General features: G+C 35.2%; 1 protein-coding gene across 1 annotated transcript; it reads left to right on the forward strand.

Moving 5' to 3' along the window:
* The first annotated feature begins 938 nt into the window (after positions 1–938).
* LOC131939605 (glutamate receptor ionotropic, kainate 1) lies at positions 939–19933 on the forward strand. The gene is made up of 17 exons (XM_059298012.1): positions 939–1102; positions 2516–2668; positions 3087–3338; positions 4229–4410; positions 5675–5728; positions 8106–8267; positions 10580–10732; positions 11244–11345; positions 12407–12511; positions 12703–12879; positions 13163–13324; positions 14032–14212; positions 14871–15088; positions 15352–15506; positions 15739–15806; positions 15921–16192; positions 16381–19933. Exons 1-17 carry the CDS (start codon positions 994–996, stop codon positions 16546–16548), a joined length of 2673 nt encoding a protein of 890 aa, XP_059153995.1. The 5' UTR covers positions 939–993; the 3' UTR covers positions 16549–19933.
* The last annotated feature ends 7069 nt before the right edge of the window (positions 19934–27002 follow it).

The following is a 27002-nucleotide window of genomic DNA, read 5'->3' on the forward strand; positions in this document are numbered from 1 at the left end:
TATCATTATCACTGGACGCTCGCTGACAATGACGTCATTCACGTGTCCGCTCTCCTGGCTGTAAAACACTTTTTCTCCTCCATAAGATCGGCTGCTGGTGTCATGGAAACATAACTCAACGCTGTAGAAAAATATTCTCAATTTTATTGTTTACAAGGAAAATACACACAGTTTATATTGTGTTCTATAAAAATACTCCCAATTTTATTGTGTACAAGAAAAATACTCTCAATTGTATTGTGTACAAGAAAAATACTCTCAATTGTATTGTGTACAAGAAAAATACACTCAGTTTTTATTGTGTACAATAAAAATACTCCCAATTTTATTGTGTACACGAAAAATACACTCAGTTTTTATTGTGTACAATAAAAATACTACCAATTTTATTGTGTACAAGAAAAATACACTCAGTTTTTATTGTGTACAATAAAAATACTCCCAATTTTATTTTGTACACGAAAAATACACTCAGTTTTTATTGTGTACAATAAAAATACTACCAATTTTATTGTGTACACGAAAAATACACTCAGTTTTTATTGTGTACAATAAAAATACTACCAATTTTATTGTGTACAAGAAAAATACACTCAGTTTTTATTGTGTACAATAAAAATACTACCAATTTTATTGTGTACAAGAAAAATACACTCAGTTTTTATTGTGTACAATAAAAATACTACCAATTTTACTGTGTACACGAAAAATACACTCAGTTTTTATTGTGTACAATAAAAATACTACCAATTTTATTGTGTACAATAAAAATACTCTAAATTGTGTCTGTGGTTCCACTAATGGACCTGGATCAGGCGAAATGGTAGTTCGGCCCCTGAGTCACATATTGTGCGCTACTTACCATAAACGTGGGTCAGACATTATGTAGCTTTTTGAGGAGAAATGTAAAGGCAGGTTTTCATCGTTTTCAGGAGTGTTAAAGTTCAAGGGCGCTGACGCAGACGTGAAGACACGGACAGAGCTGCGGCGTGGATGAAGAACTTGGAGACTTTCAAGATGTCGTCTGTCTGGTCGTCTGTCATCTTCATGCTAGTCCTTCTACAGTTGACCAAGTCAGCATTACAGACAAATATTCATATAGGTGAGTAGTAGGACAGGTGAGTGGTGGTAGGACAGGTGAGTGGTGGTAGGACAGGTGAGTGGTGGTAGGACAGGTGAGTGGTGGGACAGGTGGGTGGTGGTAGTACAGGTGAGTGGTGGTAGGACAGGTGAGTGGTGGGACAGGTGGGTGGTGGTAGGACAGGTGAGTGGTGGTAGGACAGGTGAGTGGTGGGACAGGTGGGTGGTGGTAGGACAGGTGAGTGGTGGTAGGACAGGTGAGTGGTGGTAGGACAGGTGAGTGGTGGTAGGACAGGTGAGTGGTGGTAGGACAGGTGAGTGGTGGTAGGACAGGTGAGTGGTGGTAGGACAGGTGAGTGGTGGTATGGTGAGGGATGGTAGGACAGGTGAGTAATGGTAGAACAGGTGAGTGGTGCAGTAGCGTAGCGAGGGGGGTGGCGGGGGGGGGGTACATATGTCCCCGGGCGCCGACCTTAGGGGGCGACAAAATGGGTTGGAAAAATAAATTGAAAGGTTGAAGGGGGTGCGAATCAAAAGTTTGAGGGGGGGGGGGTGCAAATGGAAATCTCGAGGGGGGTGCAAATCGAAATCTTGAGGGGGGGGGGGGTGCAAATCGAAAAGTTTGTCCCCGGGCGTCGGGAAGGGTCGCTACGCCTCTGGAGTGGTGGTAGGACAGGTGAGTGGTGGTAGGACAGGTGAGTGATGGTAGGACAGGTGAGTGATGGTAGGACAGGTGAGTGATGGTGTAGTGAGTGATGGTAGGACAGGTGAGTGGTGGTGTGGTGGGTGGTGGTAGGACAGGTGAGAGGTGGTGTGGTGGGTGGTGGTAGGACAGGTGGGTGGTGGTAGGACAGGTGAGTGGTGGTAGGACAGGTGAGTGGTGGGACAGGTGAGTGGTGGTGTGGTGGGTGGTGGTAGGACAGGTGAGTGGTGGTAGGACAGGTGAGTGGTGGGACAGGTGAGTGGTGGTGTGGTGGGTGGTGGTAGGACAGGTGAGTGGTGGTGTGGTGGGTGGTGGTAGGACAGGTGAGTGGTGGTGTGGTGGGTGGTGGTAGGGCAGGTGAGTGGTGGTAGGACAGGTGAGTGGTGGTAGGACAGGTGAGTGGTGGGACAGGTGAGTGGTGGTGTGGTGGGTGGTGGTAGGGCAGGTGAGTGGTGGTAGGACAGGTGAGTGGTGGTGTGGTGGGTGGTGGTAGGACAGGTGAGTTTATTCTGTGCACTAATGTTTAGTGTGTGCACTAATGTTTAGCCTGTGCACTAATGTTTAGCCTGTGCACTAGTGTTTAGCCTGTGCACTAATGTTTAGCCTGTGCACTAATGTTTAGCCTGTGCACTAATGTTTAGCCTGTGCACTAATGTTTAGCCTGTGCACTAATGTTTAGCCTGTGCACTATTTCTCTGGTTGAGCACTCGAGTAATGACCTGACTATTGCAGGGGCGATGATCGAGAAGGAACACCTAGACCAGCTGAAGGCGTTGGAGGAGATCATCGCCACCACCAACCTCAACAACTACATCGATAAACTCGTCATCATGAATGTAGGAGGGGACACCGACTTCCATGACAGCTACAGCGCTCATCGGAAAGGTTGGAGTCTTAACCTTTGACCTTAGTGTTTAGATCTAGATAGGGTTCACCTTTAACCTTAGTGTTTAGATCTAGATAGGGTTAAGCTTTGACCTAACCCGTGTTGCTTACAACTTAGTCGCCACTAGGTAACATCTTACCAAGGCTTTAGTCTATCTCCTTAAATAAGGCTTTATTTTATCTTTCGTCTTTTATGTTGATTGCTCATAATGGTCATTTTCTTAAATAAGGCTTTAGTAATTCTTTAGGCTTTAAAGTTGATTGCTCATGCTGGTCATTTCCGAAAACCTGTATACGCCTCTGGAGAGTAGGCTACTTCTTGCAGATTAGCTAGGAGATGTATCAAATAAACAAGATAGTAACCGCGCCAATGTCTACTCGGTACCACATAAACTATTTTATCGTCTGGTCCAACTAGCCTGCAGGATGACATTCAGTGGTATAGCCGCCATGTTTGGGCCAATGACCAGCCTTGCGGCCGGTCACGTGCAGTCCATCTGCAACGCATTTGAGATCCCCCACCTGCAGTGGCGCTGGGACCCCCGGGACAAGAGGGACTACTTCTCCATCAGCCTGTACCCCTACTACGTCAGTCTCGGCACGGCCTACAAGGACGCAGTCAGGCACTGGGAATGGGACAGGTTCACAATTCTCTACGAGGATAACGACGGTCAGTTCACACTCAGTCCTTACCCACACTCAGTCCTTACCCACACTCACTCTTACCCACACTCACTCCTTACCCACACTCAGTCCTTACCCACACTCACTCCTTACCCACACTCACTCTTACCCACACTCACTCCTTACCCACACTCAGTCCTTACCCACACTCACTTTTTACCCACACTCACTCCTTACCCACACTCACTTTTTACCCACACTCAGTCCTTACCCACACTCAGTCCTTCTTACCCACACTCAGTCCTTACCCACACACAGTCCTTACCCACACTCAGTCCTTACCCACACACAGTCCTTACCCACACAGTCCTTACCCACACACAGTCCTTACCCACACTAAAGTCCTTACCCACACTCAGTCCTTACCCACACTCTGTCTTACCCACACTCACTCCTTACCCACACTCTGTCCTTACCCACACTCACTCCTTACCCACACTCTGTCCTTACCCACACTCACTCCTTAACATGTCTTATTCTTTCATTTACATACTATTTATTTTAAATGAGTATCAATAGAGGCTAATATAAAACTCAATATTTAAAGGAAGCGCTCTCTTTAACGATAGAGATTTTCTCTGAAGGCAATAGCAGCCTATTTTGAGTTGCATGGGACTCTTTAGGTCTGCGACATTCTCAGCCCTTTAGCAGTCAAATACTGATTACACAAATAACCCTTCAAAGATATCAAATCTAGTTAGTTTGTGATTACACAGTTACATTGTAATCGTGGGATGTTAGTGGTAGGTGCAGATTACTTATGTTAAAGCACTGTTGATAAAATACGTAATTTGTGTTGTCGTACATGACGTCACTTTATAAAGTACGTGAGTTGTGTTGTCGTACATGACGTCACTTGACACTCTGGCACGGCAGGTCTGACACGGCTGCAGGAAGTGCTGAAGAACACGGCAGACCAGCCGGCCGCCATCACCATCCGGAAACTGGAACTGGGAGACTCGGACTACATCACCCTGCTCAAGGAATTAAAAAGTAAAGGCGAAAACAGGTTCATCATCGACTGCAACATAAATCTAGTTGACAGGTTTCTGCATACGGTGAGTTGGTTTTAATTCTGTATACGATGAGTTGGTTTTAAAAACTGCCTTACTAGAGTCTCTTTCTAGCATCTCTTGAGGGGGGGGGGCGAAAAATGGTAATTTTTATAGAAATTATCATTTTAGCCACTGTCCGCCACGCGCCCCATCCCACCCCCTTGAATGATATATATATATATATATATATATATATATATATATATATATATATATATATATATATATATATATATATATATATATATATATATATATATATATATATATATATATATATATATATATATATATATATAATACTGATTATACTTGGTTTAGCCGCAGTTGCACTGGTTGATTATACTTGAAGCAGATAGATGGCGTCAATCCAGTTAGGACTTACATACAACACTTACATACAATCCAGTTAGGACTTACTAACAAAACCTCAAACTATTTTAAGCTGCGTGACAGTTGTATTTTTTCAAGACTTTCGGTGAGATTTGAGCGAGCCACGGAGTATGGCGTTTATAGATGACACCTACAGAAATTTCCAAAATCACCTTGGATCTTACATTGGGAGTTTCGTTATCATACAACTGGCGTAACCGTCGTGTGCGTTGCTGCGGTCTAGTCCTACTCACATCATACAACTGGCGTAACCATCGTGTGCGTTGCTGCGGTCTAGTCCTACTCACAGAGTGACGACATATTAAGGGTTTCATCGACCCGTTACATATCGTATATATTTTGGGGGCGAGGGTTGTTCACAAAGCCACTCAGACTCCCCAGGGAAGCTGTTTGAAATCGTTGTGTGAAAGTTAATCACCCTCCTGAATAGTGAAGTAGAATACTCCTCGTTGGTTGCTCAGGTTTAAGAGCTACTGGTTCCTCTGCCTCACGGGCGTCAGGTGAGACCCCTAGTTCAATTTAGTCATGGGTCACTTTGTTTCTAGGGGGCGCTTTCAAACGAATCTAGGCACCATATTGCTCATAGGAGCGCCGTGGGCCGCGCCTGTAGCCGTTTGACAGTGCGAGTCCTCTATAAAAATGCATACATTTTGAAATAAAAATTAAAATTGGTTAATTGTTTAAGAAATGTAGTGTAAAATTTACTTAGATGAATCAACTGTAACACCCAACAAACAAAAAGTGCAAGACCCTAAATCTAATTTTATTGTGTTTAAACACATTGCTTTATCCCCTTTTAAGGTAAGATTTTGAATTCATGTTATTACTTGATAATATTTTTGTATATTCTAAATTTGACTTTAAACTTTTGCAGGTTTTGCAACTACAGATGATTTCTTATCAATACCACTACTTTTTTACAACATTGGTAAATATCATTTTAAAATTCGTAATTAACATTTAAAAAATTGCGAAATATAATTGTATTACATTGGTAAAAATGTTATTACAATGTTAAAGTTAAATTCAATATATTTTTCCTAACATGGGTAAGTAAACTAAGTATTAGAGTACTAAACTATTTAAGTGTCACGAGAAAAATGGCCCGTTGAGGAAGGGTACAACGGGCGCTAGGCTGATAGTGCTGTCTCTTTTCTCTAAACTAAAACCAACCCACCCCCCCACACACCACCCCCACACACCACCCCCACCCCCACCCCCCACCACACACCACCCTCACCCCCACACACCACCCCCTCCACACACCGCCCCCCCCACCCCCCACCCCCCACCCCCCCAAAAAAAAACATGTCTACCGTCCCATTCAACGAAATATAATTATATACTTTTTCCAGTGTCCGCCCCCTCCCAGAAAATTCTACCCCCGCCGCCGAAAATTTCAAGTACCCCCACCCCTCTCCGGGGAGGAAAAAGTCTGAAAGAAACACTGAAACCAACCCACCCCCCCACCCCCCACCCCACACACCACCACCCCCCCAACCCACCCCTCCACCACCACCCACCCCCAAAAAAACTTGTCTACCGTCCCATTCAACGAAATATAATTATATACTTTTTCCAGTGTCCGCCCCCTCCCAGAAAATTCTACCCCCGCCGCCGAAAATTTCAAGTACCCCCACCCCTCTCCGGGGAGGAAAAAGTCTGAAAGAAACACTGAAACCAACCCACCCCCCCACACTCCACCCCCCCCCCCCCACACCACCCCCACCCCCCCCCACACCCCCCACCCCCCACCCCACACACCACCACCCCCCCACCCCTCCACCACCACCCACCCCCAAAAAAAACATGTCTACCGTCCCATTCAACGAAATATAATTATATACTTTTTCCAGTGTCCGCCCCCTCCCAGAAAATTCTACCCCCGCCCCCGAAAATTTCAAGTACCCCCACCCCTCTCCGGGGAGGAAAAAGTCTGAAAGAAACACTGAAACCAACCCACCCCCCCCCCCCACCCCCCCACACCACCCCCCCCCCACCCCTCCACCACCACCCACCCCCAAAAAAAAACATGTCTACCGTCCCATTCAACGAAATATAATCATATACTTTTTCCAGTGTCCGCCCCCTCCCAGAAAATTCTACCCCCGCCCCCGAAAATTTCAAGTACCCCCACCCCTCTCCGGGGAGGAAAAAGTCTGAAAGAAACACTGAAACCAACCCACCCCCCCCCCCCCCCACACCACCCCCCACCCCCACCCCCCCCCCCCCACACACACACAATGTTTACGCGAGAATCAATGACGTCATTACATTACTGTGTGCACTCTCTGGTTTGAGATTATGTTCTACTCTACGCTAAATGTGTCGACGTCATATTTCGTTTTTCGAATTGCTGTGCATGTTTTTAAATTGCTTGTGTTTTCTCTAGAGCGTTCTTGTCAGACAGAGCGTTCTTGTCAGACAGAGCGTTCTTGTCAGACAGACAGCGAAACTATTATTATAGACAGAGCGTTCTTGTCAGACAGAGCGTTCTTGTCAGACAGACAGCGAAACTATTATTATAGATTGCATTATTTACACTCTTATGTGAGCTAATGTAAAATTTAAAGATCTCTAGAATCGAGATCTAGCAAAAAAATTTAAAACAAAGAAATCCATTTTTTTCATTTGGCACATATTGGATGGATAGGCATAAAATTAAACTGCTCTGAAATAAAAGTTGAAGCCAAGAAAGCTGAAAGCACAAGTTTTAAGCAGGCGCTTAAAAATAATATTAATGCACCTGGTAAAACCACCAGAGTTTTTTTAAACGTGAGAGTTTGCATTTTCTTAACTTTTATTTCAGAGCAGGTAGGCACTACATTGAATTAAAAAAATAATGTTTGGGATGGCATGCCCAAGCAGTAGAGCGCTAGGCTGCTAACCCGAAACTCTGTTCGAATCTGTGTCCAATTCAGTAGAACATCCCTGATGGGTACCTAACTCATGTTAAAGGCAGGTAGACAAAATGCTGACTGCACCTTCCTTTGGTATGCTGAGGTGAATAAACATATGAACTCTACTTCATCTATACGATGGATCACTAGGACTAAAGACAGAGGATTATTTACTTTTACAATACTTCAAAAATTATGTGTTTAATCTAATTGTATTGCCTGTTACCTAAAACCAAGTCTAAATTGTCAAATAAAAAGTAACCAAAGGGTCTGAAATAACAAAATAAATAAATAAAAGGCAAAAACTATGAAAGTATATTAAAGAAGCAAATATACTCAGAATAATATGTTTAGTGTCAGGATTTCCTGTTCCTGTGACGGCAAGTCTGTTTTGAATGGTTTCAGGACTTAGCCACGCTAGACCTGGAAGACTACAAATATGCAGAGGCCAACATCACAGCCTTTCAGCTCATTGACCCAGAGAGGCCAGCCGTCATTCAGTTTAAAAATGAATTGCTCCGAGGTTTCAACAGTGCCATAGTTTTAAGTGCGAACTCAGAGCTGAAGGTAGGTAAAGCTTACGTCATTCAAATTCATATTTTTTCAGAGTAGTTGATCCAATCTATAAATAGATATATGTATTTTTAAGAATAACATAGCCTCGTTGGATTTTGATATACCGTAAAATATTTTATCAGATTATTAAGTGAACATTGAAAGATTTATTACAGGGCAAGTCCATAAATAACATCTCATTTTTTTTGCAAGTGTAATCTTCCCCCCAGACCTTCACCCCCCCCTCCCCACCTACAGTCACACATATAATTCCCCCCCCCCCCAGACCTTCTCCCCCCCAACCCACCTACAGTCACACATATAATTTTCTCTTTAGACCTTCTCCCTTATAAATGTACTGTTTCTGATTTTGAAAATTCTTTTTTGTAAAATAATGGGACACACCCTTAATAAAGGGACATAAGCAATAACAAATAAAATAAAATAGCTGCTACATACTTTTAAAAAAAAACTAGTTTGAGATTGTGAATAACGTTACTGAATGCTCTTTAAAATTTGCTTGTCAAGATTAGGGGAGAGGGTTAAAATCATCAACAGAATTTAGCGCAATAAAAAGCATTTAAAAATCTGAAGTAGATTCCAAAACAAAGTTTTTAAAATTTTCATTTTAATATTTTAAAGTGTGAATATATTTAAATTCTCCCCCCCCCCCCCCCCACCTCTCATCAGAAATGTTCAGCCCCCTGCCCAACCAGTAATGCAACACAACTTATTGACTACCCCCTTATATATCATTTTATAAACATTTATGCCAAAGTGTTTTGTAGAGCTGCATAAAGCGCTCATTGTTCCAGCTTTGTTCATTTAATTTTTCTGTCCATTTGTTCTGCTGCTCTCACTATGTATAAATCAAGGGCTTTTCCAATGTTTCATTAACGGTAATCCAAAGTACTATTAAATTATTAATAGTCCTTTACTTAATTGTCATTCATGTGTTAATATTTTAAAAATATGTTTAGAATAGATTTTCATTTGCTTAATTGTTTTTTTTAAAGGGGAGCTGAATATTTTAAAAAATTAAGTTAAATATTAAGAGTAGGCTACTTTCTAAACTACTAATATACTAATAATAAATTGTGTACACATTTTTAAAATCAAAATAGAGTGCAAACCAGGCAACAGAATTTGTTTCAAAATGTGTCTTTGTTTACACTTTAGCTCATGGAGATTGTATAGTTTTTTAAAAAGCATGTAACTTATGCAATAATTAGCCAGATGTTTCATTACCAACATAACTGCTGAATTACCTTTAAAGAAAATCTATGTCAAATAATATACTTGCAAATACTCTGAAATAACTTTTCTTTGTACCAGTTTGAGAGAAATCAATTGCCAGTATTAAAATAAAATCTGTAAACCATTTTACTAACCTTATAGACGTGTTCTGCATGACTCAATATGTCCCAGTGTATGTTCTGACCTGTAAGTGATACAAGCAAACCAAGATTTGTTATTTTAGTCGAGGATTAGTCACATTAGACGTTATTTTAGTCGAGGATTAGTCACATTAGACATTTTACTGACTGTTCAGAAAAGGTTACTTTGCTGAATGTTTATATTCAATACTACAGTTTATAGTTAATAGCCTTGTAGTAAGTGGAAGCTAAAAAGTTAATTACCTAGTAAATAATTAGCAGTTTTTCCGTGACCAAATAGGTTTTTTTTAACTCATTAATGTTATAACAATATTTTTCTAAAATGAATTTAGCTTTTTCATTGTATTCACCACTTGACTTCTTCATGCAATAACGTTTTGTAAAAGAATTTTTTTAACCATTTTATACTACTATTATATTAAGTCACTATTTTTTTATGTGTGCCCCTATAAGCATTTGAACATCTGTTTTTAAAGTTTTAACTAACAAATATTTATTTAATGTTTTGCCTTTGAAGGGTTTTGTATTTATTGTGTATCTATGTAGGTATAGAATGAAATTATTTATATTAAATGGAGAATTGACTTACAAGGCTTTAAATATAATGTATAAATGTTTGTGAAGTTTGTATTTTCAGTGTATCCCTATTTTCCTTAATTATTCAAGTGCTATTATATTAAAAAACATGTGGACAGTAATCTAATTTTTTTAAAGAAAAATTTTCCACCTGCATAAATATGATGTTTAATCTTTGCTCTGAATAATATTTTACCAATATTGTTATTACTTTTTGTTTTATTAAATTTGATGGATTTAAATTAAAATATTTTAAACAAATGTTTTAGATTTTTCAAATTAATGATTAGAAGTAACTGTATAGTAATTATTACTTATTTCCAAAAATTCATATCTTTATTTCTCTTTCAGACAGAAGCAGCATTAGTGGTTGATGCGTTTAAACTGTTTGTTCATGCTATGAAATCACTTAGCAATGCCCAGGATGTAACAACAGTCAGCCTATCATGTGACAAAGTGCAAACATGGCAATATGGCAATAGTTTACTCAATTACATGAAAGCTGTGAGTACTCAATTACATGAAAGCTGTGAGATATTTTTTTTTTTCTTAATTTTTTTTTTTTGGGACGGAGTAGTCTAGCGGTAGAGAGCGGGACTGCTAACCTGTAAGTCATGAGTTTGAATCCGGGTTCAAGTCAGTAGACCATCCCTGAGTCCACCCAACTCACGTTAGGGAAAGTAAAGGCGGCTGGGCATAGTGCTGACCACACTATCTCTTCAAATGCAGAGGTCACAGAAACAAGTGAACTCTACTTCACTTGCCTTATATACCGTCAGGTTTGAAAGGGGAATCATATTGATTGTTTACTTTTATGAAATGAAATAGATTCAATAAGCTAATTAGACTAGAACATCATATTGCTTTACACCTATTAAATATTTTATAATAATATTTATCAGAGTAATATAATTTTTAAACCTGTTTGCAATACTTTGAAAGACAAGACATAAGGATATATATTTTTTGATAAATCAGTAAATGAGTATGTTCACACATCTGTCTATCAAATCAGACCAAATTTGAAGGCCTATCAGGAACAGTCAAGTATGATGACGGAGAGAGAAAAGACTTTAGTCTTGATCTAGTCTATCTCACCAGCAATGGACTTATCAAGGTATGGAAACTGGGAAATATTTCTTACACTCTGTTGTATGAAATCAGAGATATATTTCATACATTATGTACCATGAAATCAGGGCAAATACGTCCTACATTCTGTTGTGTAATATCTTAGAAATATATTCTACATTCTTAACAAAAAATTTTTAACAATATACATAAAGAATAAAGAACTTAGGTGAGGCTTCGTCTAAATTTGTTTTTGTGCAGTGCCTTTATTCTAGAACGTTAAAAAGCTAGCTGCAGGGCATATGCCTGTCATTGCTTTCTTTACCTTATGACTGAAACATAGAAGGTAAAAGCAAAAAACATGTGGTAAATCAAGACATTCTGAATAAAATAAACGTAAATCATGACATTCCGAATTCTGAATAAAATAAACATAAATCATGACATTCTGAATAAAATAAATGTAAATCATGACATTCTGAATTCTGAATAAAATAAACGTAAATCATGACATTCTGAATAAAATAAATGTAAATCATGACATTCTGAATAAAATAAACGCAAATCATGACATTCTGAATAAAATAAACGCAAATCATGACATTCTGAATAAAATAAACGCAAATCATGACATTCTGAATAAAATAAACGTAAATCATGACATTCTGAATAAAATAAACGTAAATCATGACATTCTGAATAAAATAAACGTAAATCGTGACATTCTGAATAAAATAAATGTAAATCATGACATTCTGAATAAAATAAACGTAAATCATGACATTCTGAATAAAATAAATGTAAATCATGACATTCTGAATAAAATAAACGTAAATCATGACATTCTGAATAAAATAAACGCAAATCATGACATTCTGAATAAAATAAACGTAAATCATGACATTCTGAATAAAATAAACGTAAATCATGACATTCTGAATAAAATAAACGTAAATCATGACATTCTGATTAAAATAAACGTAAATCATGACATTCTGAATAAAATAAACGTAAATCATGACATTCTGAATAAAATAAACGTAAATCATGACATTCTGATTAAAATAAACGTAAATCATGACATTCTGCTCTCTCTCTGACTGACAGGCTGGTAAATGGGACAGCAAAATTGGCCTGAACTTCACACTGGAACGTGCTATACCCAAAGAAATTGTGCCCAAGAACAAAGTGTATACTGTGGTCACCAAACTGGTTTGTAGGAGCTCTTCAGCTTTAATTAAAACACTCGCTATTATAAACTTCACTATATCAAAGACTTATAAAAGTTTATAGCCTTCACAATAACAAAGTTGTTATTAATATTTTAAAAAAATGAACATAAATTTTTAATCAAATAGCAGCATACAATGTGTGTAATAAATTTCTTGTATTAAACCTTCCAGCGTGACCCTTATGTGTTAGTCAATGCCTCTGCCCCCTCAGGCTATGCAGGCTTCTGTGTTGATTTGTTAAGTATCATAGCTAAGGCCAAGAATTTCACGTTCACGATAGTGCCACTGACTGCAGTAGGCTCGGCCAGCACAAACTGGACTGGTGTTATGGGACAATTGATGAACAGGGTAAGTTGCTCTCAAAGTCTTTACTTTCTTCTCTTTTAATTTATAGACCTGCAGTTCCTTCTTTTGTATGTTTAATAACTAATTATCCAAATCAATAAACTGTAATTTTGTTTTACTTATTTTTTAACATATTTGACAAATTAAGTTGTTAAAAATCTCTCTTTCTATATAACAATTTGTTTGAAATTTGTATATAAATTCAATTTTATCTTGTGATTTCCTTTGACAATCATGGTCAGCCATATAGTTTTTAGTTAATGATTGTTATTTCTATTTCACACAGGAAGCAGATATAGGCATAGGAGATCTGACAATCAACTTACAGAGAGAGAAAGTTGTTGATTTCACAAAGCCATTTTTAACATTAGGTATCACCATTCTGTACAAGAAGCCGGCGCCCAAGACTTTAAATCTGTTTTCTTTTTTATCTCCATTATCACTTGATGTAAGTAATTTATGGCTTCTTTTGAAAGGTTTTACTTAATATATTCCTTGGAATTTCAAGCAGATTTATTTCAGTTTTGGATGAGCTGGATATTTGGTTCTGCCCTAGTCAACGAAAGACCTGTCCATAATCACAATGTTCCCTCCCTGGCCACTCCTAGATCTGCCTTGGCCATCCCTAGATCTGCCCATGATCACAATGTTACCTCCCTGGCCACCCAAAGATCTGCCCATGATCACAATGTTACCTCCCTGGCCTAGATCTGCCCATGATCACAATGTTACCTCCCTGGCCACCCAAAGATCTGCCCATGATCACAATGTTACCTCCGTGGCCACCCAAAGATCTGCCCATGATCACAATGTTACCTCCCTGGCCTAGATCTGTCCATGATCACAATGTTACCTCCTGGCCACCCAAAGATCTGCCCATGATCACAATGTTACCTCCTGGCCACCCAAAGATCTGCCCATGATCACAATAATACCTCCCTGGCCACCCAAAGATCTGTCCATGATCACAATGTTACCTCCTGGCCTAGATCTGTCCATGATCACAATGTTACCTCCTGGCCACCCAAAGATCTGCCCATGATCACAATGTTACCTCCTGGCCACCCAAAGATCTGCCCATGATCACAATGTTACCTCCCTGGCCACCCAAAGATGCATGATTGTACATGATTGCATCCAGCTATTGTATTTCAGGTCTGGGTGTACATGATTGCAGCCTACTTGTGTGTCAGCTTCATGCTGTTCGTCATTGCCCGGTTCAGTCCGTATGAGTGGTGCAACCCCCACCCCTGCAACCCTGACACTGACGAGGTGGAGAACCAGTTCACTGTCATGAACAGTTTGTGGTTTACCATTGGCTCTCTCATGCAGCAAGGTACAGTACTTTACAACCTGAGTAATTATTAGAAAGTAAAAACCATGTTTACAGTTTTGCTGTACAACAAATGTAGTATGGTATATTTGACAACACATGAATATTATTTTAGTAAAAGGACTGTGCACAAGGAATGATATTATTCCCAAAAAATCTTGGTTCACTAGTTTGATATTTATTCAACATCTTCATACAACAACTAGCACTCTAAAGACCTTTCATAAGTTGATGTCATCATGTGAATGAACATGACACAGATATTGTTGCACACAAAGTTTTGAGTATACACTTAGACATGGTCTACAAATAAACAGTCCCAGATAACTTGAGTTGACTGTGGGAGTTGTGATCTAGATATGTACAAAATATATTGTGTCAGTGATATGAGATGTTGGCAGTCCGGCTTTTCATGTGTTGATTTAAGCCTGTGGTTAAACATAATTTTAAAAAAATATCTCAGTTATTTAAGGATTAACTTATGTTTGCAGATATTTGAACAGTACTTTTTTTACACATTAAATATTACTGTTTCATGTTAAATCTATATTAAAAATATTTATAAATGTAGACCTATATTTCTGTACGATGGAAGTTAACTGATATCAGTTATAGACGTATATTTCTGTATATTGCACCATGTATGTTTGCTGTGTTTCAGGCTGTGAGATAGCACCAAGAGCGCTATCAACCAGGCTGGTGGCAGGCATGTGGTGGTTCTTTACCCTCATCATGATCTCCTCCTACACCGCCAACCTGGCAGCTTTTCTCACCGTGGAGCGGATGGTCTCAGACATCAACAGTGCTGAAGACTTGGCCAAACAAACCAAAGTGAAATATGGGACTCCAGCTGGGGGTGCCACGCAAGACTTCTTCAGAGTTTGTTTATTCTGTTTACTATCAATTTTAACTAAGTAGTCCATTACACACAGGTATATTGTTTTAGTGTATACAGTTTTAGAGAGTTAAAAGTTTTATGTTTTCCAAATTTTTAAACTGTTTAAAGCAGTTATACAGAGAATATTCAGGTGAAATTGTTCTGTTTTAGCTCAACAAGTTAGCTCTTTATTCATATGAAATTGTTCTGTGTTTTAGCTCAACAAGTTAGCCCTTTATTCAGGTGAAACTGTTCTGTGTTTTAGCTCAACAAGTTAGCCCTTTACTCAGGAATGTGGGAGTTCATGAACAGAACGCCAGATGTTTTTATGGTGGATGAAAAAGCTGCAGTGGAAAAAATTAAGAAAGGAGATTATGCCTACATAACGGAATCAACTACTGTTGATTACTTGGTGGAAAGGTAGAAGTGTTGTCATGGCTTTTAAAATTGTTCATGCTTTCTGTATTTCTTTTTGTCTATAAAAATAAGGTTATGAGTAATTAGGTTTTTTTTTAGTACAATTTTTAAATTTGTTAATTTAGTAAATCAGCATTCATGAGTATATTAAAATTGTTAATGCTATAAAAGTTTTATCATGTTCTGTTAAAATGAGAGATATTTTAATATTTAAAGATTAAATATTTTATTTCAGAAATTGTGATTTTATGAAAGTTGGTGGGCTTTTAGATTCTAAGGGTTATGGTTTTGCTACACCTCAAGGTAAAGTGTCAACTAAATCTCTTTTGCCTGCAGCTACAGTTATTGTTTATATTTTACACTGTCCATTCATCTGCCAAAATTGCTGTCTGACACAAGTTTGTATGTGTTGATTAGGTTCACCATTGCGAGAGATGTTGACAGAAGAAATTTTAAGGCTGAAAGAAGACCAGACAATTGATGAACTGGTTACTAAATGGTGGAAGAAAGAGCTAGGGGGAGGTAAATGTGAGGCAGAAAAAACAACGTCATCTGGAAGTGCAGCTGAGCTGGGTGTAGAAAATGTAGGAGGTGTGTTTGTCGTGTTGACTGGCGGAGTTATTGTTGGATTTTTCGTTTCACTTTGTGAATTTATTTGGAAAGCAAGAAAAAATGCTAAAAAAGACAAGGTGGGTAAATTATAGTTACAACATTCCATTTTTGATAATCTATATATATCAAATGTTCCTTTTTGTTTTGATATTAAAACAATTTAATTATCATTTTTTTTAGAAATACAGTTATTTTTTAATACCTTAGTGTGGTATGAAACAGCTTGATTTCCAAATAAAAGTATACATTTTCAATTTTTTTTTAGCAAACCTTGTGCTCTGAAATATCAGAAGAATTTAGATTTGCTGTTCGATGTTTTGGCTCCAAAAAGTCCAAACAGAAAAATGAAGATGAGATAACTGACAATGGATTGCAATTTATGCCTCTCACAGGATATGGCCAACGGTCGGATGGAAAAGAGGTTTATGCATAACCAGTGCTTTATAATAGTTGAATATCAACTTTACTTGCATTTCTAGTTGTAAATTCATTCAGCATTTAGTTCAGTTTTTTTTTCTTGTTTTTTTTTTTTTTTTACAATTTGATAGAAACATTTTAATAAAATGAATTGTACATTTTTTTAAAGAGCAAAATAAGCTGAAGCAGGTATGTGTAATTAACTGGCATTTACCAATCTTGAAATCATAATGCACTATTCTTTAAAAAGCCTTATGTTAAAAATAGTGCCTGATTGTATTATTTAACACCCAGTTCTCCTTACATCAGAGCAGTGAGACAATAAAATATTCTGTTTAGATAATGAATTCAGTCTACTGAATTTATTAAGTAAGATTAATAGTGCTAACGTTCACAATTAATTCATCACCATTTTGTGTAACCAAAATAAAAAAATTATTGGAATATTTGTATAATTATTAAGGCATTTGTTAACATTTATAAAGTGTCCAAATTTAAGGGGGATTACATGATTAAGTTGCTATGAACAAATTGAAAATTCTGCATAAGAAAAAAGAACAAGGGGAAATTTATGTTATGCCACACGTTTTATTTTTTTTATTGCTGCACATGTACAGTGTAAAATTTTTTTTTTACAGATTTCAATTTTCTTTGTTGGAAGTTGACAAAATAATAGCTATCTAGCATTTCCCATTTAATTAAATTGTCGGACCCAGAACAGAAACTTTTATTTGTAAAATAAAAAATCCACTGTAATCTATAAATGGTTATGCAAAGAAGACAGACACCATGCTGACAGTCTAAAATATTACAAAGTTAAATTGTGAAGAAATAACTGTTCAATTTTTGTAAATGAAGAAAAACAATTTTCCCAAGCTGCAATCCTCCTCACTAAGTGTACAAATTATTGTAACATAATAACTTTCATTCACTTGTTTTTGTTGTTCATTTTTGTATCATTTTCATTTCAAATTATATTTTACAAAAACAATTTTTTTGTATTGATTAACTTTTAATTTTTTAAACAGTCTGAGTTTGGTTTATTTTAATCTAATACAAAAAATGCATTTAAAATGTTTAAAAAATAGTAAGATAAAATTTTTCTGTAAAGTTTAAACTGTTCTTGTAAATAAGGCAGCATTGAACTGAATTTAATTAAATCGCAAACTCTTTAATCAGCTATTTTTAAATCTTGCGAAATGTAGATATATGTTCTGAATACAAATAAATTGGATTTAATATTTTAGAAGCCTCAAAAATGTTTCTTTAGTCTTGTTTTTTTTTGTACTCTAAAATTATTACTATTAAAAGAGTTTTAAATTCCTTTTAAAATATCTCAATACTTAAGCTAAAATTAGTTAAAAAGTTAGTTTTATATAAAATCCATTTCTTTCATTTCTGTGAGTGTGATTATAATTTTTAAAAATCCATGAATGCACTGTTCAGTGCAGCTGACAGGAGTGTGTACAGTATTATAAAAACAAATGTTAAAACATGATGTGTAAAAATATGTAGGTTGTGTATTGTATATATTTGATTTTATCACATGTAGTACATTTTAAAATGTCGAAGGCACATTTTAGCCATGGATATTCAAATAATAATGTCAAGATACACTTTTTAAATTTTAAGTTTAGAGTTTCTTGTTACTTTGATCAATAAATAAAAAATTCCAAAATCAATTTAAAAATGCTTGTACTGCTAGGCCAATATAAATTTTGATCTACTTTGTGTATAACATTGTATACAGAGACCAAATTAATGTCAATCAAAATTACATCCATTTTAATATCAAATCAATATTTTGTGCCTTATCTGGTTCAGCACTGTGATTTTTAAAAAAACTAATGAAATTGTTTTCAGATGGTGGCATATGTTGAAATGTAAATCATTTATGAGATATTTATTATCTCAAAAGTACTTGCCAAATTGTTCGAGTAATATAATATGTAAATGTATATAAATACTAAACTTTATATCATTGACTGAATTTCACATTCTCTATGTTTAATATTTAATTGTTTGTTTCATTTCATCAAAAGATTACAATAGGTGATTCATTCAATAATAAGATATTTTTAATTCAAACATTTCGAATGCAATTACATATATTTATAATCTAGAAAGTTTTCTTGATTGTGTAACATTTGCATTCCTCAGGATAGATTTGTAAAAATGGATTGATTAACAGACTGACTTGTTAATTTGAATGGACATTTTTTTATAAGATTTACACCTTTTTATTAAGAAGTAGAAGTTGTAAAATAACATATTTATTGACTTCTTTTCCCCATATATTATCCTTTCATATCAATTTTCTCTTTCATCATGTAAGATTATTTATTAGCACCTTGTGTGCAATATGTTTGAACAATTATTAATCTAGTTTTCTCCTTTTAAATGTTGTCAGAATTTTATATACACCAAGACTGTTCAACTTTTTAAAATCTGCCAGAACTTGCTAATTCTATTAAAAAATTCTTCCTATAAAGTTTTTTCTTAATTAGTCTCTAGAATTTCTAAGTCATCACACATCACTGATGATATTTTGTGCAATCATACAAATCTTAGCATCCGCTTTTAATACTTAAGCATACTAATTATTTCATGATACCTTCTTGTCATTTTTAGATCACTAGTTTATTAAAAAAGAGAATCCATTTTTTAAAAAAAAGTTGTGTTTAAAACGAGCAAAGACAAACATTAAACTAAATTGTCTAAAAAATGTTCCTGAGCAAAGATAATTCACCACGAACACAGAGCCTTCTAGTAATTAAAAGGGACTTGCCTACGTTTCATTCATTTGTTTGCTTTACTAATATTGTTCTCTCACACATTCTTATTGTTTTCATAAAGTGTGAAAAAAGCTTAAATTGTTAAATGCTGTTTGAGACAAATTCAATTGAATTTCTAGCTGAGCATTGCAGTTTAAATATTGTCTTTGTCAAAGTCAACACAGAAATTTGGATCTTCATTGGTGAAGATTTTCAATTTGTAGTGCATTCACTCTGGTGTTTGAAACTTCTGAAAACTAGACACAATATTCAATATTTAACTTTTGACATATTATTATTGCATAGAGAATCTGACAAATTTGATAACATTTAGTGCATACTACATTTTTAGTGATGTTCCTTTACAAATTTTGTAATACATAGTAAATAGACATTGTAAAGCTTTAAATAATGCTCTTTTAATGAATATTTTAAATGTATACTTAGATTATACTGTAGACATTTTTTTCAAACAGTTTTGACAATATTTGACTAAAAACCTAATTTGCAAGTAGCTATGGAATAATTTACACATCAATCATGTATCATCAGAATGATTTTTTTTTTACTTTTTATCCATGGCAATAAACTTGCACTCATTGATTAAACAAAACTTTTGGTTGTTACTTTATCAATAATTACCACAGGCAATAAGGTTAAAATTATTGAAATTGGGGTGTTACTTTATCAATAATTACCACAAGCAATTAGGTTAAAATAATTGAAATTGGGGTGTTACTTTATCAATAACTACCACAAGCAATTAGGTTAAAATAATTAAACTTTTGGCTGTTACTTTATCAATAATTACCACAAGCTATTAGGTTAAAATAATTAAAATTTTGGCTGTTACTTATCAATAATTACCACAAGCAATTAGGTTAAAATAATTAAACTTTTGGCTGTTACTTTATCAATAATTACCACAAGCAATTAAGTTAAAATTATTGAAATTGGGGTGTTACTTTATCAATAATTACCACAAGCAATTAGGTTAAAATAATTGAAATTGGGGTGTTACTTTATCAATAATTACCACAAGCAATTAGGTTAAAATAATTGAAATTGGGGTGTTACTTTATCAATAACTACCACAAGCTATTAGGTTAAAATAATTGAAATTGGGGTGTTACTTTATCAATAATTACCACAAGCAATTAGGTTAAAATAATTGAAATTGGGGTGTTACTTTATCAATAACTACCACAAGCTATTAGGTTAAAATAATTAAAATCTTGGGTGATACTTTATCAATAATTAGTTACTAAATTTACTTTATTAATGAAACAGCAATAGAAATAAAGAGCAAAACAATGTTTTAGTATTGTGTAACATTTTTATTTCATCATATGCAATGTAAAAACAAATCTATATATTTAAATTTAAACATTCTGATATTATTGAATAAAATGAAGTGGAATATCAAACAATAAAATAAACTTCACAATCACATATTTATATTAATTTAGAAATAAAGCATTATTTGAATAATTTAATTTATTATAAAATACCAGATATGAATATGTTCATGAGTATATTTCTGCTTCCAACTTTTTACTTTGACTTTTATAAAAGCAATGGTCATTATCTTAACAAAACAAACCTTATTGTGCATCAAATACAACAACTAAAACAGAGATGATAAAATTCAATCATCATTCAGGTTTTCTAATAAAAGAGTAAAATCCTATTACAAAAATAGCTGATTTAGTTTGGATAGTTGGATCAAGAATGAAATTATGAGGAAAATAATAGTGGTGCAAGAAGTTATCATACCATATAAAAAAAGTTCCTGGTAAAGAAAGTTTTTTAAGTGGAAATATTTCGACAAAAACATTTTGTACTATTAAGTCAGGACACTAAGCACACTAAAATTATTATTTCAAATAATATATTGTGCATTCAAAAGTTTGCCTTTCATATCAGTTTATTTTATCGGCCCAAAGTTAGAAAGGTATGACGGCTTATTTACTGTATCATAGACAGAGATATTTACTTAGAGTTTTTAAAACTATAAATACGTCTTGTTAGTAGTTATATGGTATAAAATTTAAAACTTTTTATGCATAATTAACTGTTAAATTTTATATTTAAAAAAAGTTTATAATTGAAACTTTAATAAGCAATAATGTGTAGCACAGGTATGGTCACTCAATTCTTGCAGCTAGTGTATACATACACACACACACATACATACACACACACCCATAGATAGAGGGATTAGCAATACATACATGTATGTATGTGTGTCTCTAGTTTAGTATGTAAAGGATATTTAGACAACAGAAGAAAAATAATTAACAAATAAAAGTGAAGTTTACATGACATAGAGCTGGCGGAGGCTAACACAATTTGTATGATAACAGTCATCTACATAAGTTATAGATAACAGTCATCTACATAAGTTATAGATAACAGTCATCTACATAAGTTATAGATAACAGTCATCTACATAAGTTATAGATAACAGTCATCTACATAAGTTATAGATAACAGTCATCTACATAAATTATAGATAACAGTCATCTACATAAGTTATAGATAACAGTCATCTACATAAATTATAAATAACAGTCATCAACATAAATTATAAAGTTAAGAGTACCACTTAAAGATTTGGTTTTTTTTTGGGAATATAACATTCATATGTGGACCAACTATTACTAATTTATATAGAATAAATAGATAACACAAATAGCCAGAAATGTTTTGGTGATATAAATTAATTATTCATATTGTCTACCATCTCTGTTAACATATGTCACAGTTACATACAGCACATAAGAGTAACAATCTTTGAAAAAAATAATTCAAGGCTAATATTTAATACCCATGTACATAGGAAATATTGCCATTCTTCAAAAAGTGTCCACCTTTAATAAATAATATATTAATTTCAATAAAAAAATTACATCTGAATATTCTTTCTAGTTAGGGCATGTAGAAAAATATGTTATAATTCTTATCATTTAAGATAGCAAAATATTTTTTACATGGAGTTTATAGGACACGCTGGTTTCATGTACACAGTGTTAAACAATGGTGTCTTAAACACAAGTTTGGGGAGTAGTGTTTAAACACAAGTTTGGGCAGTAGTGTTTAAACACAACATTGGGGATGGGAAATTAAAAACTTAAAGCTAACATCTTATTGGTGCAATATTTAACAACTCGAATAAAATTAGACAAGAAAATTGGTTAAAGTTGATCAAGTAAATCGTGAAGAGATCCAATGGAGTAATCAAACACAAAATGTGAAAAATGTAATTCAATGGATTCCATACATTAATTAGCAGTAAATTAAATTAATTATCTAACATTAATGTCACAGAGTCAATAATAACAAAACAATTACAAACAGCCATTAAAAATTGGTTGGAATATTTAGCTTGTCTGATTTTAATTTATGTAATATATACAGATGTCATAAGATGAAATAAATCAACGTGTGTTTTACTGTAGTAACAAGAGACCACAGATGGCTCTCAACTGCCATTTTCCTTGTTTTTTAAAATGTTGGATTCAACCAAGTCCAAAGGTTATGTTGTGTTACCAAAATGGTTTCAGAGTGTCAGAGTGGGTAATTGTCTTTATGTGGATTTTTTAAGATCATTTCTAAAAAACAAATTTAGTTTACACGTTTTTAAATTTGGCAAATAATTTTGGCCAGTCTAAGGTTAGGGCAAAATAAATTTATGTCTACAGAGCCCTGTTTTCTGAAGTTCATGAATGATGTCATGCTTTTTTTGACAATGTCTTCAAAAATCATTCTCTCACACCAAAAAATGGCTTCATAACGCAGCATCCACCCACCGCACCCCCACCCCCCCCATAGTAGTTTATTAAACTTCTATTTCTTTCTAAAAAAATTGAGCTCGATTGAACAAAGTTTGCATTTTATGAATCAATTTCTATTACAATTTACAAAAACAGTCATTTTAAAACGTGAAATACTGGAGAGATGCCTTAAAGAAACTCTGTGCAGGTAAAAAAAATAAAAATAATTTCCTATAGATTTGTTGTAGTCCTATTATGTATTATTTTATTGATTAAATAATAAATATATGTGATTGAAATAAAATAGAGGCCTATCATACAAAAATGCATGTACAACGGCAACCAAGTTAAACCACAATAAGAGTTTTTTTTTTAAACTTTACGATAAGCTTTTAAGTGCACTGAAAATAAAGGTAATTTTCTTTGTTCAACAAAAGCTTTGATTGCCCATGAGATCATTTACATATTTTAGCGATAAAAGATTTTATTAAAGAAAGGAAATTAGTTTTATTTTCTAATTTTTCCTTAAATTTAAAAGCTTTTAATTATTTTTGAATTTTATTTTTTGTTTTATTATCTGCTTTTTTGTAATTCATAATTTTTTAATTCGACACTACATACATAGGCTACAATCTATATATATATATATATATAATTCTCTTCTTGGAGACGCTAGAAAACAAGCTGTAAGCGTGCTCCCTACCAGGGGCGTAGCGAGGTGGGGGGGGGGGGGGGGGCGGGGGTGCGGACCGCACCGGGTGACACCATTTAGGGGGGTGACACCAAGGCAAAAAATAGCAAAATATATAGAGAAAAACTCGAGGGGGGTGCAAATCGAAACTTTGAGGGGGGAGGGGGTGGAAATCGAAAACTTGAGGGGGGGGGGTGCAAATCGAAAGTTTGAGGAGGGGGGGGGGGTGCAAATCGAAAATTTGAAAGTTTGTCCCTGGGAAGGGTCTCTATCCCTCTGGGGGGGGGTGACACCATTAAGTGCCGCACCGGGTGACACCCGACCTCGCTACGCCACTGCTCCCTACCACCCCACACGTTCTGGTGAGCTGTGGTTCACGCAAATTTTTACATTCGTGGAGCCGGGTTTAGTGACGGCTATTAGGGGCAGATAATTTACTTTGAAACGATTTTAAACTTAGGGAAGGTAAATAAGAGGAGGCTGCTTTCACGGGGGGGGGGGGGGGTGTAGGGTAGGGGTTGGGGTTGGGGGAAAGGAGGGTGGGGGTAGTATCGTCCTTAACGACCTACTGATATTGTTATAAAGCAAATATTTTCAGTGGCAGCATTGGTACTGTCGAATTCACAAATTATGAATTACTGAAAAGTAGAAAATAAAACAACTAAATAGCGGCGTATGATACACCGCGGGTCGGCTCGTTAAAAATATTTGTTTAAAAACACAACCTGTAGCTTGTCATCTCTAAAAGTCTATTATCTGCTCCTTCTCAATGGCCGTTCACAGGTGTCAAAACAATCAACCGTGACCAACAGTTCACCGTCAACGGCTCGCTGATCCAGTGATCACTAATACTTAATCTTGTTGTCTCCTATTTGTTTCAAAATCATTTAATCAAATTTTAATAACTAACTCAATCTCTTTAAGTTACAAATTATATATGCTTGCATTGTTATCGAAGAATAAGGTATCTGGAAATTATGCATCAGAAAAGATCAAAACTGAGTTACAAGATTTGCTACAAATCCATCAAATGCGTGAACTAAGCTTGTAAAAACACAGGTGTGCTTAGCTGAAGGGGTCGTCCATAAATGACGTTACACTCGTAGGAGGGAAGTGGGGTCTGTAATTTTGTGACGGTGTGTGATGAGGGGAGGGGGGGGGGGGTGTTCAGATGGTGTAACGTCACACTTTTGCATTTTAAAAAAAGCAATGTTAGAAAACGAGTATTAGCTGTTTTTCGCGTTTTAGAAAACGATTTTAATAAATTGTAAAAGGAATTGATCAAAATACTCTATCTTGACATAGTTCAGACGAGAGTTTGGAAAAATATCGATGTTTTAAGAAAAAATCAACAGCAATTTTGAGGGGTGGGGGGGGGGGGGGTTGTAGGCTGAGGTGTGATGTCATTTTAGGGGGGGGGGGAGGCTGGTTTTTTTTTATGATGTGTGACGGAGGGGAAGGGCGAGGTAAAGATAACTGTCTTTTGGAGGAACTGATCGGCCTTGAAAGAAAATGTGTTGATGTATGGTGATGGTGTGTCGATTTAATTAATAACACAATTGAAGGAATAAAGATAAGCCTAAGCTTATATATATACAACATTAAAATACTAAAAACTACTTTTTTTAAGAATACTTTTTTAAAAAATACTTTTTAGATGAACTAAAAAAAAAAGTAAGTAGGATTAGGCCATAAAATTTCGTTTCGTTTTTTTGTGTTGTTGTTTTTAGCAAAATACAAGTGCTGGTCGCAAAATGTATTGGAAAGAACTCTGGGGCGCTTGTCTTTTGAATTTTAACATTAAATATTATACCACAAGTGCTGTCGATTGATGCGTTAAAAGTTTGTTCTATAACGTGTTTCTAAATGGTTGTGTTATTTTATTTCATTTTTAAAGAATGTTTAAGACTATCTTACAAATAATAAAAATATTTGATACTATTATTAACTAGCTGTATAATTATGGGATATTAGTATGTGCTTAAAAATGTAAACACTTTAATATGTAGAAGCAATGTCTAACCAGCTATTTTAAAAACAAAGATTGGATTATTGTCCAAAACAATTTAGTCGGTTATTTCCCCTGATCTATGTTTTTTATCATCTTATTTTTAGTATGCTACGGCTTATACTGCCCTATTCTCCGACTGATTTAACTAAGTATGTAATATTTTCAGTTGACTAAGACCATTAATCTTCGATATTAGGCAAACTTGGTGTTTGAACGATTCATTCAACAGTCAAGACTTTAGCCCTAATATAATTTTTTCACTATATCGTGTATCAGATCTGCAACAAAAGGGAGACAATGCATATAAATATCACAATGTAGCACTGAGCATAATGTTCAAAATCGCCAAATAATGTTCTTTAGAATTACTACTATGATAGATAAAAAGAATAGAACAAATAAGTTGTGTTGTTTGTGTTAAAATAGAAATAAAAAATAGTTTTACGAGAAGGTAAACCATATTTTAAAAATATTAAAGATTGAAAATTTTCTTGTGCAAAGTTTATTCTTTCCCAGATAACTTTATTTGCAATTATAAGGCTATGCTGTGTGATCTTTGTCTACCAAATATCGAATCTTCAGGGCTTTTGTCTTATTTAAAAATGTTTGTAGGTTTGTGAGTTTGTAGGTTTGTGTGTATGTATAACTTATTATACGGTTAATTTATTATTATACTTATTATTTTTCTACAGTTTTTTTTTGCATAGAAACGTTCTGTAAGTGAAAACACGGTGCAAGAAATTTAAAAATGTAATTTTATAATAATTCGAATAGTATTTGATGTGATGTGTATTTCCTACTATAGATACTCCTTAAACTTGCATGGCATTAGCTGTGATGTGCGCTTCCCACTGTTGATGTTGATTAAAACGGCATGATATTTGCAAGCCCTGGCCAAAGAGGGGCGGTATCGTCACGTGATTATATAAACCAATGATTTAGGGCATATTTTTGGAAAACAGGTTTCTATTCGTAGCCACGGAAGCTTGCTGTGCAAATGAAACTCCTGGATTTAAAAAAGGACGTTAAGGATAATGATGGCATTCCCGTAATTGAATGATGTAAAATGTGCACATTTCCTCATGTTCAATTACTTGCGAATGAAAGATGGGATAGTTGCATTTCATTTTTTATGTCGCCATGGGCGTGTGGGAAACAGGGGGAGTTAGGGGCCTTGAATAGACCCCCTACCCCCTCCCCTATCCACTGGTTCTGCAC

This window comes from Physella acuta, unplaced genomic scaffold, assembly GCF_028476545.2.
Source record: "Physella acuta isolate Inbredline_101_S28 unplaced genomic scaffold, ASM2847654v3 ptg000284l, whole genome shotgun sequence".
NCBI lineage: Eukaryota > Metazoa > Mollusca > Gastropoda > Physidae > Physella > Physella acuta.

Bases quoted from the DNA above. Each gene is read 5' to 3' on its own strand.
- LOC131939605 (XM_059298012.1), top strand. From the start codon at position 994: ATGAAGAACTTGGAGACTTTCAAGATGTCGTCTGTCTGGTCGTCTGTC. The intron at 13,325-14,031 runs GTAAGTAATTTA...ATTGTATTTCAG, and splicing joins TATCTCCATTATCACTTGAT to GTCTGGGTGTACATGATTGC. The intron at 15,089-15,351 runs GTTTGTTTATTC...TCTGTGTTTTAG, and splicing joins CCACGCAAGACTTCTTCAGA to CTCAACAAGTTAGCCCTTTA.